This window comes from Mirounga angustirostris, unplaced genomic scaffold (assembly GCF_029215605.1).
Source record: "Mirounga angustirostris isolate CCGP_5_RB_7025 unplaced genomic scaffold, mMirAng1.0.hap1 SCAF_13, whole genome shotgun sequence".
Lineage (NCBI taxonomy): Eukaryota > Metazoa > Chordata > Mammalia > Carnivora > Phocidae > Mirounga > Mirounga angustirostris.
In genome coordinates this window covers 95,231,117-95,251,404 of record NW_026991721.1, presented here as the reverse complement: position 1 = coordinate 95,251,404, position 20,288 = coordinate 95,231,117, and the positions used below count along the sequence as shown (strand labels likewise).

The following is a 20,288-nucleotide window of genomic DNA, read 5'->3' as shown; positions in this document are numbered from 1 at the left end:
TCCACTGCCTGGCTCCAGTCAGCCCCAGCCTCCAGCCGTGGGGGGCCCCCCTGCTAATGCTGGCCCTGTCAATGAGTGACCAAAGATTGCCGCAGTTCAGCCTCCTGCTGTTCCAGGGTTAGGGAAAGAGGGCACCAACTAAAGCCACCGAATCAGAACAAGGTATGTCCATCCCAGGGAGGGCAAATTATTTTCTGCTATGTGCCCCAGCTGGAAGCCTTGGGGGCTTTCTGCTCCCTCATTCAGCGAGGAGGAGGAGTCTCGGGGATCCCTCTAGGGCAGGTTAAAGAGGTCCAGCCTAGCTGAGGTCAGCTCCCTAGGGCCTCCCCAGTCAGTCTCCTGGGGCAAGAGCTGGCTTTGCAAGGTAAGGATCCACTGTCCGCTGTGTTGGATTTCGGGGTGGGGGTTGAGATGAACGGCTTCAACTAGGCTCAGTTTCTAGACTCCTCTTGGGTTTTTAGTCCCTCCTTTTCTTCCTTATTAGCCCCCTACTCCTCCAGAGACCCAAACTGCTATAGGATGGTGTGCTCAATAGTCTGTCTATAGCTTGCGCCCCCCAGTTGTAAGTCAGCGGGTGGTGGTAGGGCGGAGCTACATGGATGGGGGCAAGATGATGATTCAGTGCAGGTTTCTGTGCTTTACACTTCCCATGGCACTTTAACATGTCTTCTACCTCTCCTTAGAAAAGTCTGCGAAGCCTGATGTGCAGGGTCAACAACCCCATTTACAGCTCTTCATGGTAGGGCTTGGAATAGGGTGAGGAGGAGGGGTGATGGGGTAAGCCTGGGTCCCCTCAGCGGATATTTTCTGGAGATACTGAGACTATGCTGGAGGGCTCTGCGACCAAGAGGTTCACTGGGAGCCACGGAGGACTCAGGCACCTAAGGTTTTAAAAAAGCGGGCGGGCGGGGGGAGAGAGTGAGAAATTGTCAAAAACACTCTTTCAGAAGAGCCTTAAGGCCTAGGGGTGGAGGGTGGTCTAGGGGAGTCCGAAGGGGAGGGGAGGAGGGGAAGGGGTGTGTGTGTTGATGGTAGTGGAGAGCCCAGCTGCAGAGAGGAACAAAGCGGGCGCTGTGCAGGCGGGGGTGGGGGGGTCTGGGGGGGGAGGTGCTGCTATGGGAAAGGGTGGGGGGGGGGACCTTGGGCTCCAGCTCCACAAGGGCGTCTTCTCCTGCTGGCCTGGCAGGACGGGACGGGGGACGGGGGCGGGACTGGGGGGCGGGACTTCTCGCTCTCCTCCCACTCAGCGGGCTCCCAGGGAAAAGCAACAGTGTCCTCCAGAGCCCGAGGCCTCGGCGGCCGAGCCAGGGGAAGGAACCGGTGTCCCCCTCTCCCCGCGCGAGGTAAGGACGCTCTCTCCCACTAGGCCCGTGGGTCTCGCTGGCTGCGCTGCTGGGACTGGATAAGGGGAAGTCCCAGGGCCTGGCGGGAGCCCTGAGATCAACTCTGGGCTGGGGTGGGCCCAGAAGAAACCGTGCGGGAGGAGGGGGCGCTCCAGGTGAGTGCAGTGGGGTGGGGGGACGGCCGAAAGGGGCTTTGTGGGGACGGGCTCCGCTGCTTTTCCGCAGGCTGCTTGCTTTTGCCCTCCCGAGCCTCTGTCCGCGCAGCCGCCAGAGGGGGCCGTCGCGCTCCTCTCCGGGAGGGACGCTGGTCCTTGCCCCATCCAGACTCTCCCGCGGGCACCCAGACGGCCGGCCGGGCTGACACTCGCGGGGGCTCGTCCGCCCGCGCCGCGCTCCTCCCACTCTGCGGCCGACGGCAGGACTGAGAGCCCTGCCCCGGGTGAGGGGGCTCCCCTGGGCCGTCTCGGCTCCTGTCCCCGGTCAGGCTGCCTAGACGGACGAGGAATGTGTGCGCAGTCCAGCCCCGAGGCAGTGGGAATCCGGGAGGGACTCTTGGTGTGTTCGGGAGATGGGAGGCGCGTCTGGGGCCTTCCGAGCCCTCCTCCGAGGCCCCGCATCTTTAGGGGTCCGGGAGGCCGGATGGGGCACCCTTAGGGGGGTGAGTCCCAGGTTCTTGCCACGCCCGCCCGGTCCGGATTCGTATCCCTAACGGAGTTCCCCGAGGCTGCGGGCTGAGCCAGCCATCCGGGTTCCTCCGGGATGGGGACGTGCGGGCGGGCGGCCGGGGGCGGCGGGGCCTGGGAGGGGCCGCCGGGCGCGGGGTTGCCGAGGCGCCCGCGGACGCTTCCGCCGGGGCTGGGGCGAGCGGGGGACTGGCCGGGTGGCCGCGAGGCCCGGCGGGGGACCCAGGGAGCCGGGGCGGGGCTGCATTCTGGGCCCGTTAGCTCAGCGGTCCCGGAGGCTCCCGGGCTGACTCATCGGGCCGCTCGCACACAAACGCCAGCTCCCCACCACGTCAGGCATCCCACGCAGCGGACGCGCACCGCGCCCCACCCCGTGTCACCCACGCGCCCGCCCGCCGCGCGCGCCGCCCGGGGCTCGGCCGCCGTCGCACGCGGGGCAGCCTTCCGCACGCCTGGACCTCCGCCCGCAGTCCGCGCGCGCTGCGCTCACGCAGTTCCCGCCCGCACACCCCGCCGCTCACACCCGCAGCCCTGCGCTCACACTCGCACCTCCCGGGCACCCTCAGCCCCCCTTCCCGCAGCGGCCCCGCGGGGAGCGGGCGGTGTCGGAGCGGCCGCCCCTTTCCCGGCCGCGCAAACAAGCGGCTCCTTCTCCCTGCCCCGCCAAAGAAAGGCCGCTTGTCCGGCGTCCGCGGCGGGCGGGGCGGCCCAACACTGCGGCCTTGTCCCACCTGGCGGCCCTGGGCAGCACAGGCCCAGGGCCAGCGAGGAGCCGCGCCCTGGCGGCAGTCCCAGCCCGCCCGCGACCTCGGAGAGGGGCGCTTTCCAGCACCCCCACCGCTCCCCCAGGAGAACCAGAGCCCCACTCTACACTCCCGCCTCTCCCCGGCTCTGCCCCCTCGAGCCTCCGCCGCCCGCCTCTCGTCTTTGATCGCTAGCGGCCCCGGCCTGCCCTCAGTCTCCCCTTTTCTTCCCTTCCCCTGGCTCCCCGCCCCTCGGTTTCCCCCTCCACGGCCCTCTGTACCTTCTAGGGCAGCACCTGGCCGTCGTCCCCTTTACTCGACGACCTCTCTGTCCGGAGTCTCCCCATCTCCTTCTTTGTCCCCCAGGTCCTCCACCTCGCTGTCCCTCCGTCTCCACCCAGCTCTGCGTCCCCCGGCCTGTTTCCCCATCTTCTTCCCCCTCCTGTCCATCTCCCCAGCTCTCATTTCTCCTCATCCCTCAGTCTCCGTCCTTCATCCCGCCCCCCATCCCTGCGTCTCCCCTTCTCCGCCCGATCCTGCCGCTGACCCCTCATTCCTCCCCACCCCCCGCCTCCGCTTCTCAAGTTCTCTCCGCCCCGGCCTTTCCACACCCCTCCCCGGCCCCCGCCCTCCGGGATCCCAGCCTCAGTTTCCTTCCCGTCCCGACTCCTTCCCCTGCCGGCGGCCCTTCCTGCCCTTCCTCGAGGGCGGATGCGTGTCGGGAAAGCGACGGCGGCGGCGGCGGGCGGAGAGGGTCCCAACTCGGCCCCGCAGGCCTCGGGCCGCGGCCATGCGACGCCCGGGGCGAGGCCTCGGCTGGTCCCCCCGGCCACAGGTGAGCGCTGGAGCGGCCCCGCGGGACCCCGGGGCGCGCCGGGCTAGCGCTCGGGGACTCGCCTGGGACCTTTGGCCGGGGGCCCGATTTGGAGCCTGGACTTCCTCCAGTGCCTGTTGGTTGCAGACCTTTTCGGCCCTTCCTCGGGCCTCCCCTCACCCTAGTTTGGGCGCCGAGACCCCGGAGCGGTGACTCCGGACACCCACTCGGCGGAGAGGGCTGGGCGCGGGCAGATCCCGCGTGGCCTGGGTGCGCGCGCGTCCCCGCTGGGCGAGGAGGCCGGAGGGGCCGGGCCTGAGCGGGGTCACCCGCGGGAGCCCCGGCCTCGCCCGCCGCGGGGTCCCTCCCTGTTGCACGGCGGCTCCCGGCTCCCAGGCCTCTGCGGCGCTGCGCCCCAGGAGGAGCGGGAGGGCCACGGAGAGCCGGGGCTGACCGCGGCGCCTCCCTCGCCTCCCTCCTTCCCGGGAGCCGGCCTCGCGCCGCACGGGCCTTTTTTTGGCAGCGGGACCGGGCGGGGCGCTGGGAGAGGGCAATTACTGCCCGGGTAGTGGGTAGCCCTGTCCGCGGAAGCGGGTTGGCGGGTGAGGGCGCCCCGGGCCCGGGGTGGGGTCCGAGGAGAGCGCGCCCCCAGGTGGCGGCGGGGCAGCCCCTTTGTCCGAGCGCGGCTGGGGCGCGCCGGTCGGGTGGAGCTTTCCGCTCCACCTGGGTTAGGTTTCTGAGCTGGGCCCACAGCCTCGACCTTGCTGTTTCTCCATCTTTTCTTATCTTCTTGGTCTCTCCCCACACCTCCCTCCTTATCTCCCCCCTCCTTTCACATGATTATTTCCTTCTCTTCTCTCCTCTCATCACTCCTGTTCCCCATCAACTTTATTCCTTTACAGTCTTCATCTCCACTTGAAATTCTTTGGTGTAAATAAATGAACACGCCCAAAGCTGCCTAACAGGGTGACAGTGACGAATTTGACAGATAAAGGCGAAGTGACGTGTTATAGATCTTGAAACCCGTACTAATGACTGGCATGTTTACGGTGCTTTGCGCTTCACAGAGGGTCATTTCATATAATAGCTGAATCTCCAATCTTTAAAAAAAAAAAAACGACAGTTTTATTGGGGCACCTGGGTGGCTTAGTGGGTTAGGTGTCTGCCTTCCGCTGGGGTTGTGATCCTGGGGTTCTGGGATGGAGCCCTGAGTTGGGCTCCTTGCTTGGCACGGAGTCTGCTTCTCCCTCTCCCTCTGCCCGCCCCCCCCCCCTCGTGGTCTCTGTTGCTTGCTCTCTCAAGTAAATAAATAAAAATAAAAATAGTTTTATTGAGGTATAACGTATATACCATAAAATTCACTTAATTGAAACGCGTGTTCAATAACTTTTAGAGTATATTTACAGAGCTGTGCCTGTAAGTTTCATCTTAGAACAATTCAATCACCCCAAAAAGAAATCTTGTGCCCATTTATAGTCACTCTCCATCTTACCCTTAGCCACAGGCAAGCGCTAATCCAGACAATCTTTTGTGAAAAAGTCATTATTCCACTTTTATAGAGAATGACTTGACACTCAGAGAATTTAAGTAACTTGTCCAAGATCTCACAGCTAATAAATAATAAAGTCAGGGTGAGAATTTAAGGCTCTTGCATCCCAGCCTGAAGCTTTCTTTCCACTAAACGGTGATGCCTTTCCTTCACCGTTATTTATTGTTTTATTTTCTTACTTCCTCTTTTAGGTAAACTCCCCATTCCCAACCCACTCTCTCACCTCCCTTCCCTCGGAGAATGCTGAGGGATTTCCCTGAGTGGAAGGAAACAGGACAGCAGGCTCTGACCCTGGAAATTCTTCCCCATGGCCAGATCTCCTGGGGAGGTGCCAGGCCAGCTTGGAGCTTGGTGTAGGTTAACGGCCTTTGCCTTCCCTCTTCCCAGGCAGAGTCGGGGTGGGCCCCAGGCCCTATTCCGGTTTCTCTTCCGCCAGCTTGGGTGGACACAGTGACGGACATGATGCCGTCCAGGTCCGGAAGGGTGGAAGCTGGGAGGGTAAAATTAGTAATTCTCTATGGCTGAGGCCCTTGGGCTCTACTGCCAGGGTCAGACACTCCTTGGAATGCTGGCTTCTGCCCCCACTTCCTCTCCAAGTCACCCGCCCTGGTCGAGGGCTAGTAGAGAAGTGGAGGGAAACCCTGCCTTCCTGGGTCTCCCTCCTACCTTGAGCCAAGCTCTCTCGGCTGTCGCCAGCCCCACTTGAGCAACAAATGGGAACCTTTGAACCTTAGCAAGATGATCAAGGCATGGGCATGCAGGCACACATGAGTACCCAAAGGTCCCTCACATTTCTCAGGCACTGAAACTGTGAGCCAGGGAAAAAGGGATGGGTGGGAAGAGTTCAAGTTCTGGTTCTGGAATCTACTTTACCCTTGGTTCTAAAGACCCAAGCTTCCTACAACACCAGATCAGATGAAGAACCTTAGGAAACTGTATTCCTGCTATTAGTCACCACTGAGGGGTTTTTTTGCTGATTGTCTGGGGGTGAGACTGCTTTCTGGGGAAGAGAAGGTGTAGGAGTTGAGACATACAGAAGGCAGGAATGGTTGAGTTTTTCCTGTGGTGTCTCCTTTAAGCAGACACCCTGTTGAGACCCCTGGGGGGGGGGAGACAAAGGGAGAGGCAGAGTGGGAAGGGTACAGGGAGGGAGCTCCTCCTCAGCCCAGCCTGGGGGGGTCTCTGGCTACCAGTGTCCCTGGGGGAGTTCCTTGGACCGGCTTCCCTCACTGAGGTAATTTCCCCCACCCTACCTCTGGCTCCAGATGTCTGAGGCTGCCGCCAAAGCCTGGCTCCTGGGTGTCAGAGGCAAGAAAGCAGAGAAATAGAGGCTGGGCCTCTAGGGATCTTTGGGCTTATGGTGGCAAGGGCCAGGACTGTGTGCTGGGTGTCTGTGTGGGGCCGTAGATGAGGCACTGCCTCCCCCCTGCCCCCCCCCCCCAGCCCCGAAGTTCCTGAGCTACCTGCACTTTTTCTTCTGCATGAGCCTGCTGGGAATGAGGGTGACTGGTACTGCCCCCCGCCCCTGAGAACCTGGCCGCAGAGCCTACTCCTTTCCCTTTCCTCCCCTGGCCTCCCCACCAACACCCGCCTTCTGCCGTGTCCCCAGGAGCTCTGGAGCCCCAGGACCATGGACGCTCTTAACAGGAATCAGGGAGGCCCTGGATGCAAGACCCAAGCAATGGTAAAGGTGAGTGGGGTCAAGGCCAGGGGGCAAGAGGGCTGTTGGAGAGGGTGGGTTTGGCTCCTCTCCCCACCTGTGGCCCCAGCCCAGGGATGAGAGCCCTTCCCCAGGTCCCAAGCCTATTAACAGCTAAGTCTTTATCTGAATCAGGTTAATTGGTTCACCCAGAATATACCCTTCGGAAGTCAGGAAGTGGCTTACAGATTGACCCTGGCCTGTGTCCCTCTCCTCAATCCGTGGCCCTGCCCTCCATTGTGATTTAGTTTCACGGAGGCAAGCAATGGCCAAGGGGATGGCCACGGACAAGTCTACAGCGACAAGTCTGCATTGGCCCTCCTCTGCAGCACCCCTTCTCCTCCCCAGCACCTGCCTGCTCCCCTCACTTTCTCCTTGTTTCTGTCTTAATAGACAAAAGGGGCAGTTAAGCCAAGACTTGAGATAAATCCAGTGGGACGAGTTAGTGGCCTAGATTCAGATCTCATTACAGTTTAGTGTAATAATGCTCCGTGCAAGATTTTGTGCTGAGCCTTTCCGACACCCTCAGAGCCCTTTGGAGAGGGCAAGTGCCAGAGAGAGGGTCAGTGTGACTGGGTGCTCAGGGTCTGGCCTGAAGTCTCTCGTGATGCTCATCCCTCACCCCCACTACCTGCAGAAAGGGCCCTTGGACCTGATCGAGACAGGCAAAGGGCTGAAAGTGCAAACGGACAAACCACATCTGGTGAGCCTGGGCAGCGGGCGGCTCAGCACGGCTATCACCCTTCTGCCTCTGGAGGAAGGTAAGTCTGGAGGGGCGGCCCCCCTGCCACCCCTCTGTCCTTCCAGACATTTCTGCCCCTGATCCCAGGCATGTCCTGGGGCCCTTCTGCCCTTTGTCCGCCATGTTCGCCTCTCCCAGATGCGAGGCTGTGCCACCCCACTCCACCAGCTTGACCCCCTTGTCCCGGCCCCCCTGGACTGCCTGGCCCTCTTTGGTAGATAATCTGGCTCCAGGACTGCAATTAAAGATCAGTTTAGAAACGAGGAGAGCACTGAAACAGGAGAGTCCATTGCTCTTAGCAACCAGTGTGGCCAAGAAGAAAGGGGCCCCGTTCCAGGGCGATGCCTGGTGTGGGAGCAGGTACCTCTGGAGCCTGGAGGGCCGGAGGGCCGGAGGGCCTGGAGTAGGGGCAGACCTCCCAAGATAAGGCCCTGGCCCGGCCCCCTTCCCTGGTGGCTTCTGCCCTGCCTGGCTTCTCCCCGGGCTGCACTTGTTGCCTGGGTGATTCTACATTCCCCACATTCTCCAAATACCAGTCCCGGGGGCTCTGCCAGGGGGAGCTGTGCAAGCTGCAGCAGGGAGGGGAGCGAGGAAGGCGAGGGTTGCAGGTGCAGAAGGGGGGGGGAGAGAAGAATGAGAGATGGCAGATTTGGAGGAACAGAGTGGGGAGCGGGATGAAGGAGGAAAAGGACTTGGGGGCGAGGAGTTGGAGGGACTAAAGGAAGGTCTGCAGAAAAGAAGTTCCCCTTCTCTGTCCATGGAGCCTGGATGCTCTGTGCCCTCTGGGTCCCCCCATCTGTGAGCCAGAGTTTTCTCCCAGAGTTCCTACCCCTGACTGTCCCCACCAGGCTCAGGGGTCCAAAAGGGGTGGCCAGTAGTAGGCCTGACCCTTTGTCAAGGAGGAGGTGGGCTTATATTTCCTTTGCTGCCCTCCCCGCCCAGCCTCTGACTCCGTTTGCCTTCCGGCTTCAGGGAAGACAGTGATTGGCTCCGCGGCCAGGGACATCTCACTGCAGGGTCCGGGCCTGGCTCCAGAGCACTGCTACATCGAGAACGTGCGGGGCACCCTCACCCTCTACCCTTGTGGCAACATCTGCAGTATCGATGGGCTCCCTGCCCGGCAGCCCACCCGGCTCACTCAAGGTAAGGCTTGCGACCTCCCCCTCCCCGCCCCCGCCCCCCCCCCAGCCAGAGGCATCGGTCTCTGTTAACAGAAGAGCCTGGGCCAGGGGCTGGGGAAGCCTGCTGTGGAGGTTGCCATGGTAACTGCCGGGCCAGAGCCAGTGGGGTGCTCAGGTGCCTCCGGACGTGCCTCAAGAACATCCCAAATTCCTCTAGCATCCAGATTTGTCTTCAGCTTGCTTTTCTTCTCCGCTCACCTCTTCGGTGGGGGGACGTGGGGGGAGAGGTTCTGATGACCGCATTCAAAGGGCGGGGGGGGGGGGGAGCGGCGGAGTGGTCATTAGTGATGGTTAAGGGAGAGAAGTTGGAGCAACAGTGAGGACAACCCTGGCGTTGCTCCGTGATGCCAAGAGGGAGTCGGTCTGCAAAGACTCAGAGGTGGAGAGGGAGGCCAGTACCCCCCGATGGGGATGGAGCAAAGGTGAGAGCTGAGGACACGCTCGCTCAGGGTAAAACACCATTGACAGTAGCTTTGGGGTCATGAATATGGTTACCACCCTGTTCCCCAGAGTCACAGGCCATTCCGTTGTGTCAGGTGGCTCTGAAAACTGGGGCCCCTAGTTCCTATGGTGACCGGGCAGTTTAGGGGTCGGCCCGGGTGGCACTTTGACAGACCAGGTGTGTCTGCCCTGGGCATCCATTTATACAGTGAATCGTCACATTAGGGGAGTGAGCAAAGCAGGCTTGGGGTGGGGGGTAGAGGTGGGGTTGATGCGAGGCTGGGAGCTGTGGGCCAAGCCTGGCTCTGAGCGGGAGGACTAACGTCCCGCCCCTGTTTTCTGGGGACTCTCTCCTCTTCCCGGCTGGAAGCTCCTTGGCAGTGGAAATCCCACTCATTCTTTTGTTTCCCTCTGTCCTTCTGTTCACATCCCTTAGGCTCTCTTTAGACGCTACTCCCTTCCCAGCTGACCCAGGAGACCCAACCTTGCCCGACTCCTTTCTTCCTGCCCTTGGGAGCGTGAGGGGGACATGTGGCTTTAGGGACGCAGGTCCGCCAGGGGCAGCCGCAGCAAGCAGGCCCTTGCCTCTTCCGGAGCTTCAAGTTGTCTGACTCCAGAGGAGGGGAAGAACCCCCATAAGTTGGGGCTTTGGCTCTGATGCCATCTGGTTCTTGACAGTCCTGTTCAACCTCCAAGAGAACATCGTCCCCAAGATTTGGGTGTGTGGAAGTGAGCTAGAAGAGCAGCAAGGAGAGGGAGGGGCAGAGTTCAAAGAAGGCTAGAGAAAGAGCGCAGCCCTTACTCCCCCAGCCCCAGATGCCTCGCATCCATGGGCAAGAACACGTGTGCTGTGAGCAGGGTGGAGGTACGGATGCTCTGTAGGGCCCTCGTGTGCAGTCTTTCCAGAGCATCATTTAGCTCCCTGAGAAGAGGGAGGGCCTGGGTCAAGATGGAATTCTTAGGCATTTCCTGTGGCCCGGGTGACCCCTAACTCTTCCCCAGCCAAGGGCCCACCCTGCCAAGTATGTACCCTCCCACTCTCTTCTGACCCTAAACCCCCTTCCCTTTGGCTCCCTCCCACTCCCATAGCCTCCTTGTCTGGGCTTGCCTGTCTCAGGAGCTTGGCAGCCCTGGGAGGGGTATGCAGAGGCACAAAGGAGCGGGTGTTCTTCTCCCTAGCACTCCCCCTCCCCTGGGCTCCCGGGAGCTGAGGCTTTCCTTGTCTCATCTCTGGAGCAAGGCACCAAGCCCAGCCCTGCCGGGCCCCACTCCGGACATTCTTGGGAGTGCGTTTCCCTGGAAACTGGGTGGCTCGGGGAGGGGGTGTGTGTGCATGTGCTATCTCTGTGTGTCTGTGTAACTGGAGTGTGTTTATAGATCTCCGGATGTGTTTGTGACTCTGGGCTTGTGTATCACTGTTTGTGTCTTTCCTTGTGTTTATGGATCAGCGTGTTCACATGGGGGACAGGGGTGAACTCAGGACTGACGGTACCAAAGGGCCCATGTGTGCAGTCCCAGGTGGATTTGAGAACTCACTGGCCCTGTGCCTATCTGTGGGCATATGTACAAGAGGATCGTGTTCCCTGTCTTGTTCCCCTGCCCCAGCCTTATAGGAGGACACTCCTCTTTGAAAAACAGAGGGCTACCCTACAAAAAACAAGGAGCCCGTTCTGGCCCTGCTAGGCCGTCCACAGATGCATCATTCTGGGCACCGTGCCAGCCAGAGGCAACTTGGGGAGGCACATGTCATGAGGAGTAGAGATGGCAGTGACAGGCTCTTCCAGCAGGACCATGCCTGGGCCCGGGGGGGTGCGGTGGGGGGAGCAGGCAGAAAGCAGATGCCAGCCTTTAGCTTTCGCTAAAGCTGCGGACAGGGCAGCGTGGCGTGAGGGAGCCGAGGACGAGCCCGATCCCACCTCCATACCCCGGTGTTCTGGCACATCACACGCTGTCCTCTTTTCTACGGAGCAAGATGTAGAGCTGGGAATGTGAGCAAGGAAATAGGAAGGAATCTCAGTCGGCCAGGCTGCCCCACCCTGGGACCACAGCGCCAGACCACATGAAAGCTCTGGGAGGGGACAGACCAGGGGAGGACCCAGAAAGCCACACAGCTCAGGGCCCAGGCTGTCTAGACAGTAGGTCCCCATCCACTCCCAGCATTCGCTGCCAGCCCAGTCTCCACGTCTCCTTCCCTCCCTAAGCCCCTCATTGGTGGGTAGGGGCTTGTGTGAAGGCCAGAGGAGGGGGGTTCCCTGGAATGTGGCCGGGGAGCTGGGCTTCCTGGGTAATCCAGCTATCTCCCTCTGGGATCCAGGACACTGAGCCTCTTCCTCTCCCACCCAATTATCAGTTATCCCTTCTGTAAAATGGGAGTGAAGCTTCCAACTGTCCTCTGCTATAAGATAAAGATCAAAAGAAGGAGAGAAAAAGCAAAAGCGTCTAGCTGCTCCCTTCTTTGCGCCTGCCTCCTGCCCTATTTCTCACTGGCGGGCATCCTCCGTGTCTGTCTGGGTCTGTCCAGCTGGCTGTCACAGTTTCCAGACCGATGAATCATTCTTCCTGAGGAGATTTTTTTCTTAAAGTCTTCCCCTATTTTGCATTTAACCCTATATGGTTCTTCCATTTTCCTTCAGAAGGGGAGTGAGATACACGTGTGCGTGTGAGTGTGGAGTATGGCAGTGTGGGTAGGTGTTTAGCAAGGGTGGAGAAATCCTTTCTTTCTCTAAGGAGGTTGGCTTTTGATTTCAGAGTCTCTCCAGGGACTGAGTGAAAGGATGTCTGTGCCTGAATGAGTGTGTAACTAAGAGGGGTATTATGTGGGTGAGAATAAGCGTGTATAAGAGACAGGGTGTGTTCGGCTGGGCTGTTTGTATGACTCGCTGTGCACAGCAAGGCAGTGTCTGTGTGACTGGGCAAGTGTTGGTGTGTATCAGAGAACGTGTGTGAGGCATGTGAGCTCTGAGCGTACAGAGTGCATCTGAGAGAAAACAGTGTGTCCCTTAAGGTTCTGGTGTCCAGGGGGCGGGTCTCTGGAACAAGAGGAACTGTCTGGGGCCCGGGCTAGGGGGTGGGTACTCGCCTGGCCCAGAAGCCCAGCCGGCCCCTGGGGGCTCCAGAGACAGGTGGCACTGTGTTTTCCAGATGGGAAGGTGCCTCACTGGGGTGCGAGAGCTCTTCGGAAGACTAACACAACTGGTGGTGGTGGTTGGGAGGAGGTGGGGTTGGCTTCTGGAGCCCCAGGCGGGTGGGCTGGCTTGGAAGGGGCAGTGCCTTGCTCCAGCCTGGGTGGTGGGGTGAGCTGAGCTGAGAGGCTGGGAGTGTGGGGAGCAGGGTGGTGTTTAGGATGGAGAGGGGAGCCAGGCTCAGTGCTGCTCACATTGCACAGAGCACCGCCTGGGCCTGAACTCCCAGCCCAGGACTGACCCTGTCACAGTGCCCGCAGAGAGGGCCGGAGCTGGACCTAGTGACCTAGCTGGAGCCCTGGGAGCCATGGAATGTCAGAGCCCAACCTTTGCTGTCAATGAGGACAGCCTCCTCATTCTGTAGATAAGGGATCTGAGGCCAGGGAGTGTGACTGGCCCAAGGTGACCAGCCAGCCGGGTTCGAGGCTGGTCCCTTCCTGGGCCTTGAGGGAGGCCAGCCACAGAGGGCTCTCAGTGAGACCCTGCTTCTCACTCCTGCCTCCGGACGCTTCACCCTCTGGCCTCTACTCACCTCTTACCTTTCCTTCCGTCACCTCCCCCCGCACCTTTCCTCCCCATCTCACTTTTGCTCCTGCACCCCGCACTCGGAGTCCCCGGTCTGTCGGCTGGCCGCCCGCATCCTCCCGCCCCGCCCTCTCCATCCCGCTCCCCTCGCCTCTCCTCCATCACTTCCTCTTCCCCTCCTCCTCTCCTTTGTCCCTCCCTCCCTGGCTCCCTTCCCCCGCCGGTGGCCGGCCCGCCCCTCCCCGGGCCCTGGCGGCTGCTGGCTGCCTGGCGGCTAGCTGCGCCGAGCCCGGAGCCCGCGGCGGGAGGTCGGCCCGCGCCCCCTCGCAGGCCCGGGGCGGCCGGGGAGCCTGGAGGGCCCGAGCTAGCGGGGGCCGGCGCTGCGGAGGTCCGGGCTCGGCGGTGAGTCCTCCGCGCCGCCGGCCGCAGCTCCCGGGCAGCGGGCGCCGAGGGGCTGGGGCTGGGGCTGGGGCTGGGGCGGGGGGCTGGGAGGGGCTGGGGTGGGGGGTTGAGGGCGCGACGGCGGGTCGGCGGGCGGCGGGGTGGCCCGGCTCCCCTGGGGGAGCGGAGGGGGGGGGCTGGGAGACTCGATGGTCTGTGTGCCCTGAACATCTGTGAGTGGGAGGTCTGGGCTCGGGGCCACTCGTCGGCCGGCCAGACCTCATCTTCCCCCCGCGCTCGGAAGTCCCCTCCATGGACCCGCCTCCGGAAGGGGTTGAGGGGGCCTGATGAGGATGGGGGAAGCCCGTGCTGGGGCTGAGAGGGGTCTCTGATGGAAGGGCGGGGGCCCTTCCTCGCATCTTCCCCGCACCCCAGCCTCCCTTTGGCCAGTCCATTCTATTTGCGTGGCCCGCTGAACAGTGACTGTCAGTCCGTGAGTGTGGGAGCAGGTCTGCCTGCCTGTGTGTTTCTGGGAGCGGGTATGTGTGTGAGCTTGTAGGAGAGAGTGTTTGTGTGCGGTGTTCCCCGCCGCCCGGTGTCTCTCAGAGATAGGATCCGCCCTCTCCTTTGCCCTGTTTGTTCTTTTTTTCACCTCCAGATGTGCAGCTTCTCCACCCACCTGCACACACACACAGCTAGGCCCTGTGCCCCTTTGAGGAGGGGGGGCACCGGCCACAACTTTGCCTGGATGAGAAGAGGTTCTTGGGTTTCCTGAGTGGGCTGACCTTTGGAGGTGTGGGGCAGGAGTGGACCGGGAGAGGAGGATACCTCCCAGAAATAGGCTAACCAGGCCCTTGGGGCAGTAGGGACCGGAGTTGGGGCAATGCCTGGGGCCCCCGAGTGCAAATAGAAAGTTAATTTGGGCAGGACTGAGCTGCTCTTGAGTCCTGTTACCCTCCTGCCTGCTCTATTAATACAGATTCAGCTCTGCTGCATCACCTATTTATAGCCCAGAGGCAGCAAGGCCACACCCCCTCTGTGGAGGAGGCTGAGGGGTAGAAGAGGGGGGCAGGGAACTCTCAGCTACAGAAGCCAGGGCTGGGGGTCTTTGGGTGCCCACAGCCTCCTTGGGTGGGCCTGGCACGATGGGCTGGAATCCACTCAGACTCCCCACCTCAGTCCCAGACTGGGCTATGTGATCAGGCTCCCAATCCTCCCTCACCAAACCCCACCCCACCCCACCCCACCCCACCCCCATCAATCTAGGATTGAGTGGGTCTGTCTAGACCCTGCGAACTCATCATTAATTAGCTTGTCAAAGGGCTGAAAGGAGGGGGAGGGGCCAGCAGGGCTCTTTCTGAAACAGCTGTGGTTGTAATTAGGTGGAAGTGTGGTTGGCTATTATTTATTCCGGTTATGATTACTCTGGGATCAGCTCCTCTGATTGGCGGCTTGTCGGGGAAGGCTCCCTTCTCTCCTAACCATCCATCAGTCTTTAGAATTGTTGGTGCCCACCCGCTTGGGAGGGCCTCTGGGTGTGTCAGAGCAGTGGGTGGCTTTGCCCACTCTGGTTATCTGCTATGGGCTGCTCAGCCCGCTAGCCCCTTCCCTACCGGCCACGGCAACGCCTAAGGTCCCAGCAGTGGGCTCCTGAGCTTCTCAGTGGGGGGCCTGCCACAGTATCCACGTGGCCTGGATGCCCCTTGCCCTTGTGGCTTGCCTGAGCTGAACTGTCTCAGCGTCCAGGAATGTAGACTTCCCTGCCGGTCTTAGCTCAGACTGGCATGAAGCTTGGGGGGTGCCAAGTGGCACCAGATTGGGTCAGTAGGCTGGGGGCAGGGGCGTGGACAAAGTGGAAGGGTGGTTGTAGAGAGCACCAGGGCGCTGGCGTCTCCCAGCACAGCATCCTTTGCAGGAATCCTGTAGTGTGGCCAGGATGAGGAGTGCTGTGAGCCAGGCTCAGGCGCCCGTGGGCACACCGGCAGCTATGCACACTCTTGGTGCCCCTGGCTACATTTCTGGCTCCCACACACCCTCCCCTCTCCGTGTAGTCACACTTACTGGGCAGGACTGGGCCTGTGTCTGCTGCCTGGGAATGTGCTTGGCTGAGGCAGGGCCCATTGGCCCTAGGCTTGGCTAGATTCCAAAGAAGACCAAGGAGCAGGAAGATGGCAGGCCAGAGGGTGCTTTGTCAGAGAGAAAGAGGGTGATGGCTCTCCCCAGGCCACACAATGATAAGGAGGATGATAAGGAGACCGAGCCAGGAGGCAAAATCTCCTTCCTCCAGGGGCATCTAACTGATTCATGGTTTTCCCCTGTTCCCTCTCTCGGAGCTTTTTTTGATCCTGGAAATTGCTGCCTCTCAGATTGACTTTTCCACCCAAGGGGCAGATAGATGGATCACTGGTGCAGGTTGGGGGAGGGGGACGTGGGTGTCTGTGTTCTCTGAAGAACCCTGTTCACAGGACACCATCACATATGTTGTCTTTTTTTTTTTTTTTAAGATTTTATTTATTTATTTGAGAGAGAGAATGAGAGCGAGCATGAGATAGGGGAGGGTCAGAGGGAGAAGCAGACTCCCCGCCGAGCAGGGAGCCCGATGCCGGACTCGATCCAGGGACTCCAGGATCATGACCTGAGCCGAAGGCAGTCGCTTAACCGACTGAGCCACCCAGGCGCCCACATATGTTGTCTTATTATCTCTGCAAGGTTTGTGGTATTATCCTCATTTCTCTACTGAGAGAACTGGACTCAGAGGGGAGGTGACTTCACCTGAAGATCTCACCACTAGTAACAAGAGTTAGGACTAGGAGTCCGATCTTGGGACTCACAAACCAGTGCTCTTTCCACTCTGCCCTGTCTTAAGGCGGGGTCAGGCGGGGTCCGTGTAGACCCCGAGTGCAGGCACCAGGGCTCTTCGGAGCCCGCTAGTGCTTTGGGGTGAGGGCTGCCTCAACCCTACCTGCCCTTCTCAGCATTCGCTTTCTCTGTAGGCTGTATGTTGTGCCTGGGCCAGTCCACCTTCCTCCGCTTTAACCACCCAGCCGAAGCCAAGTGGATGAAGAGCATGATTCCGGCCGGGGGCCGGGCCCCAGGGCCCCCCTACAGTCCTGGCTCAGGTAGATGCCCAGCTGGGGCTGGGGGTTGGGTTGGTGGTCCTCCTGGATGGTCCTCCTCCCTGCCCATTCCAGTTATGCTTGCGGTGTCAGGGCAGGACATTACCCACGGTCTGGGCTTGCTGCCACCTGCCATTGGGCCACTGGTGGAGAATGCCAGGCAGTCTGGCTACTGGGAGAGATCCAAGAAGTGCTGCTTGGCTGGGATTGGGGAATCATGTGCCCCTGGGACAGAGGGCTCTGGCAGCCCCACTGTACTGGAAGATGCCACCTCAGCGTCTGGGACCCTAACCACTAGGTGCCTCTTGTGTCACCACCAGTGAGCCTCATCCTTGACGGTGGCCTTAGGGGGCAGAAGGAAGCCTTAGGTCGAACCCCTGCAGGCGCTGGGGGGTTCCACCTGCTGGTGATTAGGTCCTCGGGCCCTGCCCCTCCCCCAGACTATGCCAGCCCGTTACTCGGCAGAACAGCTGCTGTTAGTGTGGGACTTGTTGAACCCCAGGGGAGAGCTGGTGGTTGTTGCAGGGAACTGGCACCATGCCCCTCAAGCCAGCTGCCTAGGGGGTGGGGGAGGGTGGAGACGGCGGGGCCGCCAGTGAGCCCCGTGCCCGAGACTCTGCGCATTCAGAGGGCTGTGGGATGCCCTCTGGGTGTCAGTGGTACTGGGACAGGTGGACGTGGACGTCAGGTGAGCCCCACAGGAGCCTGGATTCCCAGTCCACACCTTGGCTGGCTTTACTCTGCTGTCACCCTCGCCTCGTCACGCCACTCCCGCAGCTGTCCGGGGCGGTGGTTCTAGGGACTTCTGGCTGCTTGGCGAGGCCCGGGGCAGGGCCCAGGCAGGCTCTCGCTGCCCTGGCTCAATGGGCTAACAATTGGAGGCACCGAGCTGCCGGCCTGGCTTCCGGGGGCTGCCCAGCTGCGCCAGGCCCTCCCTGCCTCCGGCCGCACAGAATGGTGCGGGACACCCCTCTTGCCCAGCGCTGGAGGTTTGGTTTGTGTTTTTTCCCGGGTCTCCGCTGCTGTGCTGGGAGGCCCTCATGTCCTATTAGACTGGCCCCCCCCCCCAACCCCGAACTTCTGGCCAGCTCCACAGCGTGCCCCCGGCCCCTTTACAGAATGTCCATCTGCCCTTCCTGAATGAGAGGGATAGGAGATTGGGGAAACCAAGGCGGGGGGGCCTCTTCTTGGGGTGAGCCCAGCACCACTAGGCCTAGAAGTGGCTGGCACGGTTAGCAACCCTGTCATAAGCTGGAAAACGTCAGAGCCAGCAAGCAGCGCCCGTCCCCTCCCGTCATAGAAAGGAAGGCAACTGAGGGCAAGTGATTTAAGGTTGCGCAGCGGGTCAGTGGCAGAGAAGCACCCAGATCACCTGGCTCTCCTAGTCTCTGCTAGGAGAAGGCCGGAGAGTGCCCTCACTCTCGTGCATCCTTAGCTCCCAAGGGTTGAAGGCCAGGGCCTGAGGCGTCTTTGCGTTTCCCACCAGCAGGGTCAGAAAGCCTGGTGAATGGCAACCACAGCCCACAGCCGGCAACCCGGGGACCCTCCGCCTGTGCCAGCCACAGTTCCCTGGTGAGCTCTATTGAGAAGGACCTGCAGGAAATCATGGATTCACTGGTGCTAGAGGAGCCTGGAGCTGCAGGCAAAAAGCCTGCCGCGACTTCCCCACTGTCGCCCATGGCTAATGGGGGGCGCTACTTGCTGTCCCCCCCAACCAGCCCTGGCGCCATGTCTGTGGGCTCCAGCTATGAGAACACGTCTCCAGCCTTCTCTCCACTCTCCTCACCAGCTAGCAGCGGAAGCTGTGCCAGCCACTCACCCAGCGGGCAGGAGCCAGCGCCTTCCATGCCCCCGCTGGTACCTGCCCGTTCCTCTAGCTACCATCTGGCCCTGCAGCCCCCACAGTCCCGACCGAGCGGTGCCCGCGCCTCTGAGAGCCCCCGCTTGGGCAGGAAAGGGGGTCACGAGAGGCCTCCGAGTCCTGGCCTCCGAGGTCTGCTGACGGACAGCCCTGCAGCCACTGTCTTGGCGGAGGCCCGCAGAGCCCCCGAGAGCCCCCGGCTGGCTGGACAGCTGCCCGTGGTGGCTATCAGCCTGAGTGAGTACCCAGCTTCCGGGGCCCGAAGCCAACCCACCAGCATTCCTGGCAGCCCCAAATTCCAGCCTCCAGTCCCTGCTCCCCGAAACAAGATTGGCACACTCCAGGACCGCCCGCCCAGCCCTTTCCGTGAGCTGCCGGGCACCGAGCGGCTGTTGACAGCCAGCCCCTCACGCCAGCTGGTGGGCCGAACATTTTCCGATGGGCCAGCCGCCCGCACCCTGCAGCCTCCCGAGAGTCCCCGCCTGGGCCGGCGGGGCCTGGACAGCATGCGAGAACTCCCTCCGCTGAGCCCGGCTCTGTCCCGACGGGCGCTGTCCCCCATGCCCACCAGGACTGCTCCAGATCCCAAGCTCACCAGAGAAGTGGCAGAGAGTCCCCGGCCCCGGCGCTGGGCCGCCCATGGGGCCTCACCAGAGGACTTCTCACTGACCCTGGGGGCTCGGGGCCGGAGGACACGGAGCCCCTCACCCACGCTTGGGGAGTCCCTGGCACCCCGCAAGGGCAGCTTCAGTGGTAGGCTGAGCCCAGCCTACAGTCTGGGCTCTCTGACTGGGGCTTCGCCCCGCCAGAGCCCCCGCGCCCAGAGGAAGCTGTCCAGTGGGGACTTGCGGGTGCCTGTCACTCGGGAGCGGAAAAACAGCATCACGGAGATCAGTGACAATGAGGACGACCTCCTGGAGTACCACCGGCGGCAACGCCAAGAACGGCTCTGGGAGCAGGAGATGGAGAGGCTGGTGAGCGGATGCCAGGGAGGCCGCCACCGTCCATGGCGGGGTCCCTGCCAGGGCCGAGTGGGAGGGGCCCTTGGGAGGGCCTGGGCTTCTCCAGCTTTTCTACTTCCAGGAGGCACCTTAGTGGCCTGAATCTCAGGGGTCTGGTTCCCTGAAGAACTTTGCTTGGAATCTCAAAGGCTTTATTTTAAGTTCATGTTAATCTTGCTTTTCTTCTATAACACGGCATTTGTTTTAATGTATAAATTAAATTCCGCGTTATTTACCTGAATATAACAAAGCTCTAGGAAAACGCACCACATTTCTGGTGAGGCCTGGCACCTCTCAGTTGGAGAAGCGGGTCTTTTTTTTTTTTTTTTTTAAGATTTTTTTATTTATTTATCTGAGAGAGAGAATGGGAGACAGAGAGCATGAGAGGGGGAGGGTCAGAGGGAGAAGCAGACTCCCCGCTGAGCAGGGAGCCCGATGGCGGGACTCATCCCGGGACTCCAGGATCATGACCTGAGCCGAAGGCAGTCGCTTAACCAACTGAGCCACCCAGGCGCCCCAAGGAGAAGCGGGTCTTAATGAGGAGGCTGAGGCCCAGACAGGGGAATGGGTGTGTCCGAGGTCACACAGTAGTTCGGGCAGAGCTGGAATTGGAATCTCCTGTCTTTCCAAGGCTCCTTTTTTAGAAGAGCCCCTTGTTCTTTAGAAAAGTTTCTTCTTTCTTTCTTCTTTTTGGTCTTTTGCAAATGGGTGGGAGCTGCTCACCCTGGCCCAGGCAGGATCATCTGGGAAGGTGGGTGGCAGGGCAGGGCAGCCCCTGGCCTGACCCTGGGCGGGACCGTCCGATTGTGATTGTGTGCATCGGCGTGGGTGCACACGTGTGGCTGCATTTGGGGGCCGGGTGTGGCTCTGGGCAGCTGTCCTAGGGACAGCATCTGAGTTGGGCAGGGGCCAGGATTCCCCGGATAGTGCAGGGAGCTCCTGGGGGCTCTGGCTGGTGTGTAGACACTCGAGCACACGGACAGGAGAATGGATTGTGAGTAGCACGGGGTTGCTGGGGGGTCCAGGG

The 20,288-nt window shown here is 61.0% G+C and overlaps 1 protein-coding gene across 20 annotated transcripts in view; it reads left to right on the top strand.

Annotated features, from left to right (window-relative positions):
- Positions 1–1,210: 1,210 nt before the first annotated feature.
- The window catches only part of PHLDB1 (pleckstrin homology like domain family B member 1), a 44,869-nt gene continuing 25,791 nt past the window's right edge, over positions 1,211–20,288 (top strand). For 3 of the 20 annotated variants that reach the window (XR_010407093.1, XM_054512242.2, XM_054512245.2), the window contains exons 1-6: positions 2,423–3,604; positions 6,742–6,822; positions 7,469–7,592; positions 8,546–8,716; positions 16,277–16,402; positions 17,886–19,234. Coding sequence is in view for 19 of the 20 variants with exons in the window: in XM_054512242.2 (XP_054368217.1) it covers positions 3,560–3,604; positions 6,742–6,822; positions 7,469–7,592; positions 8,546–8,716; positions 16,277–16,402; positions 17,886–19,234 (1,896 nt within the window). In the remaining variant the exon portion in view is untranslated. Of the gene's footprint in view, positions 1,344–2,421; positions 3,605–6,741; positions 6,823–7,468; positions 7,593–8,545; positions 8,717–13,164; positions 13,305–15,820; positions 15,993–16,276; positions 16,403–17,885; positions 19,235–20,288 lie in introns of those variants that run through there. The other 17 variants (XM_045894902.3, XM_045894900.3, XM_054512248.2 and 14 more) reach the window with 16 other exon arrangements.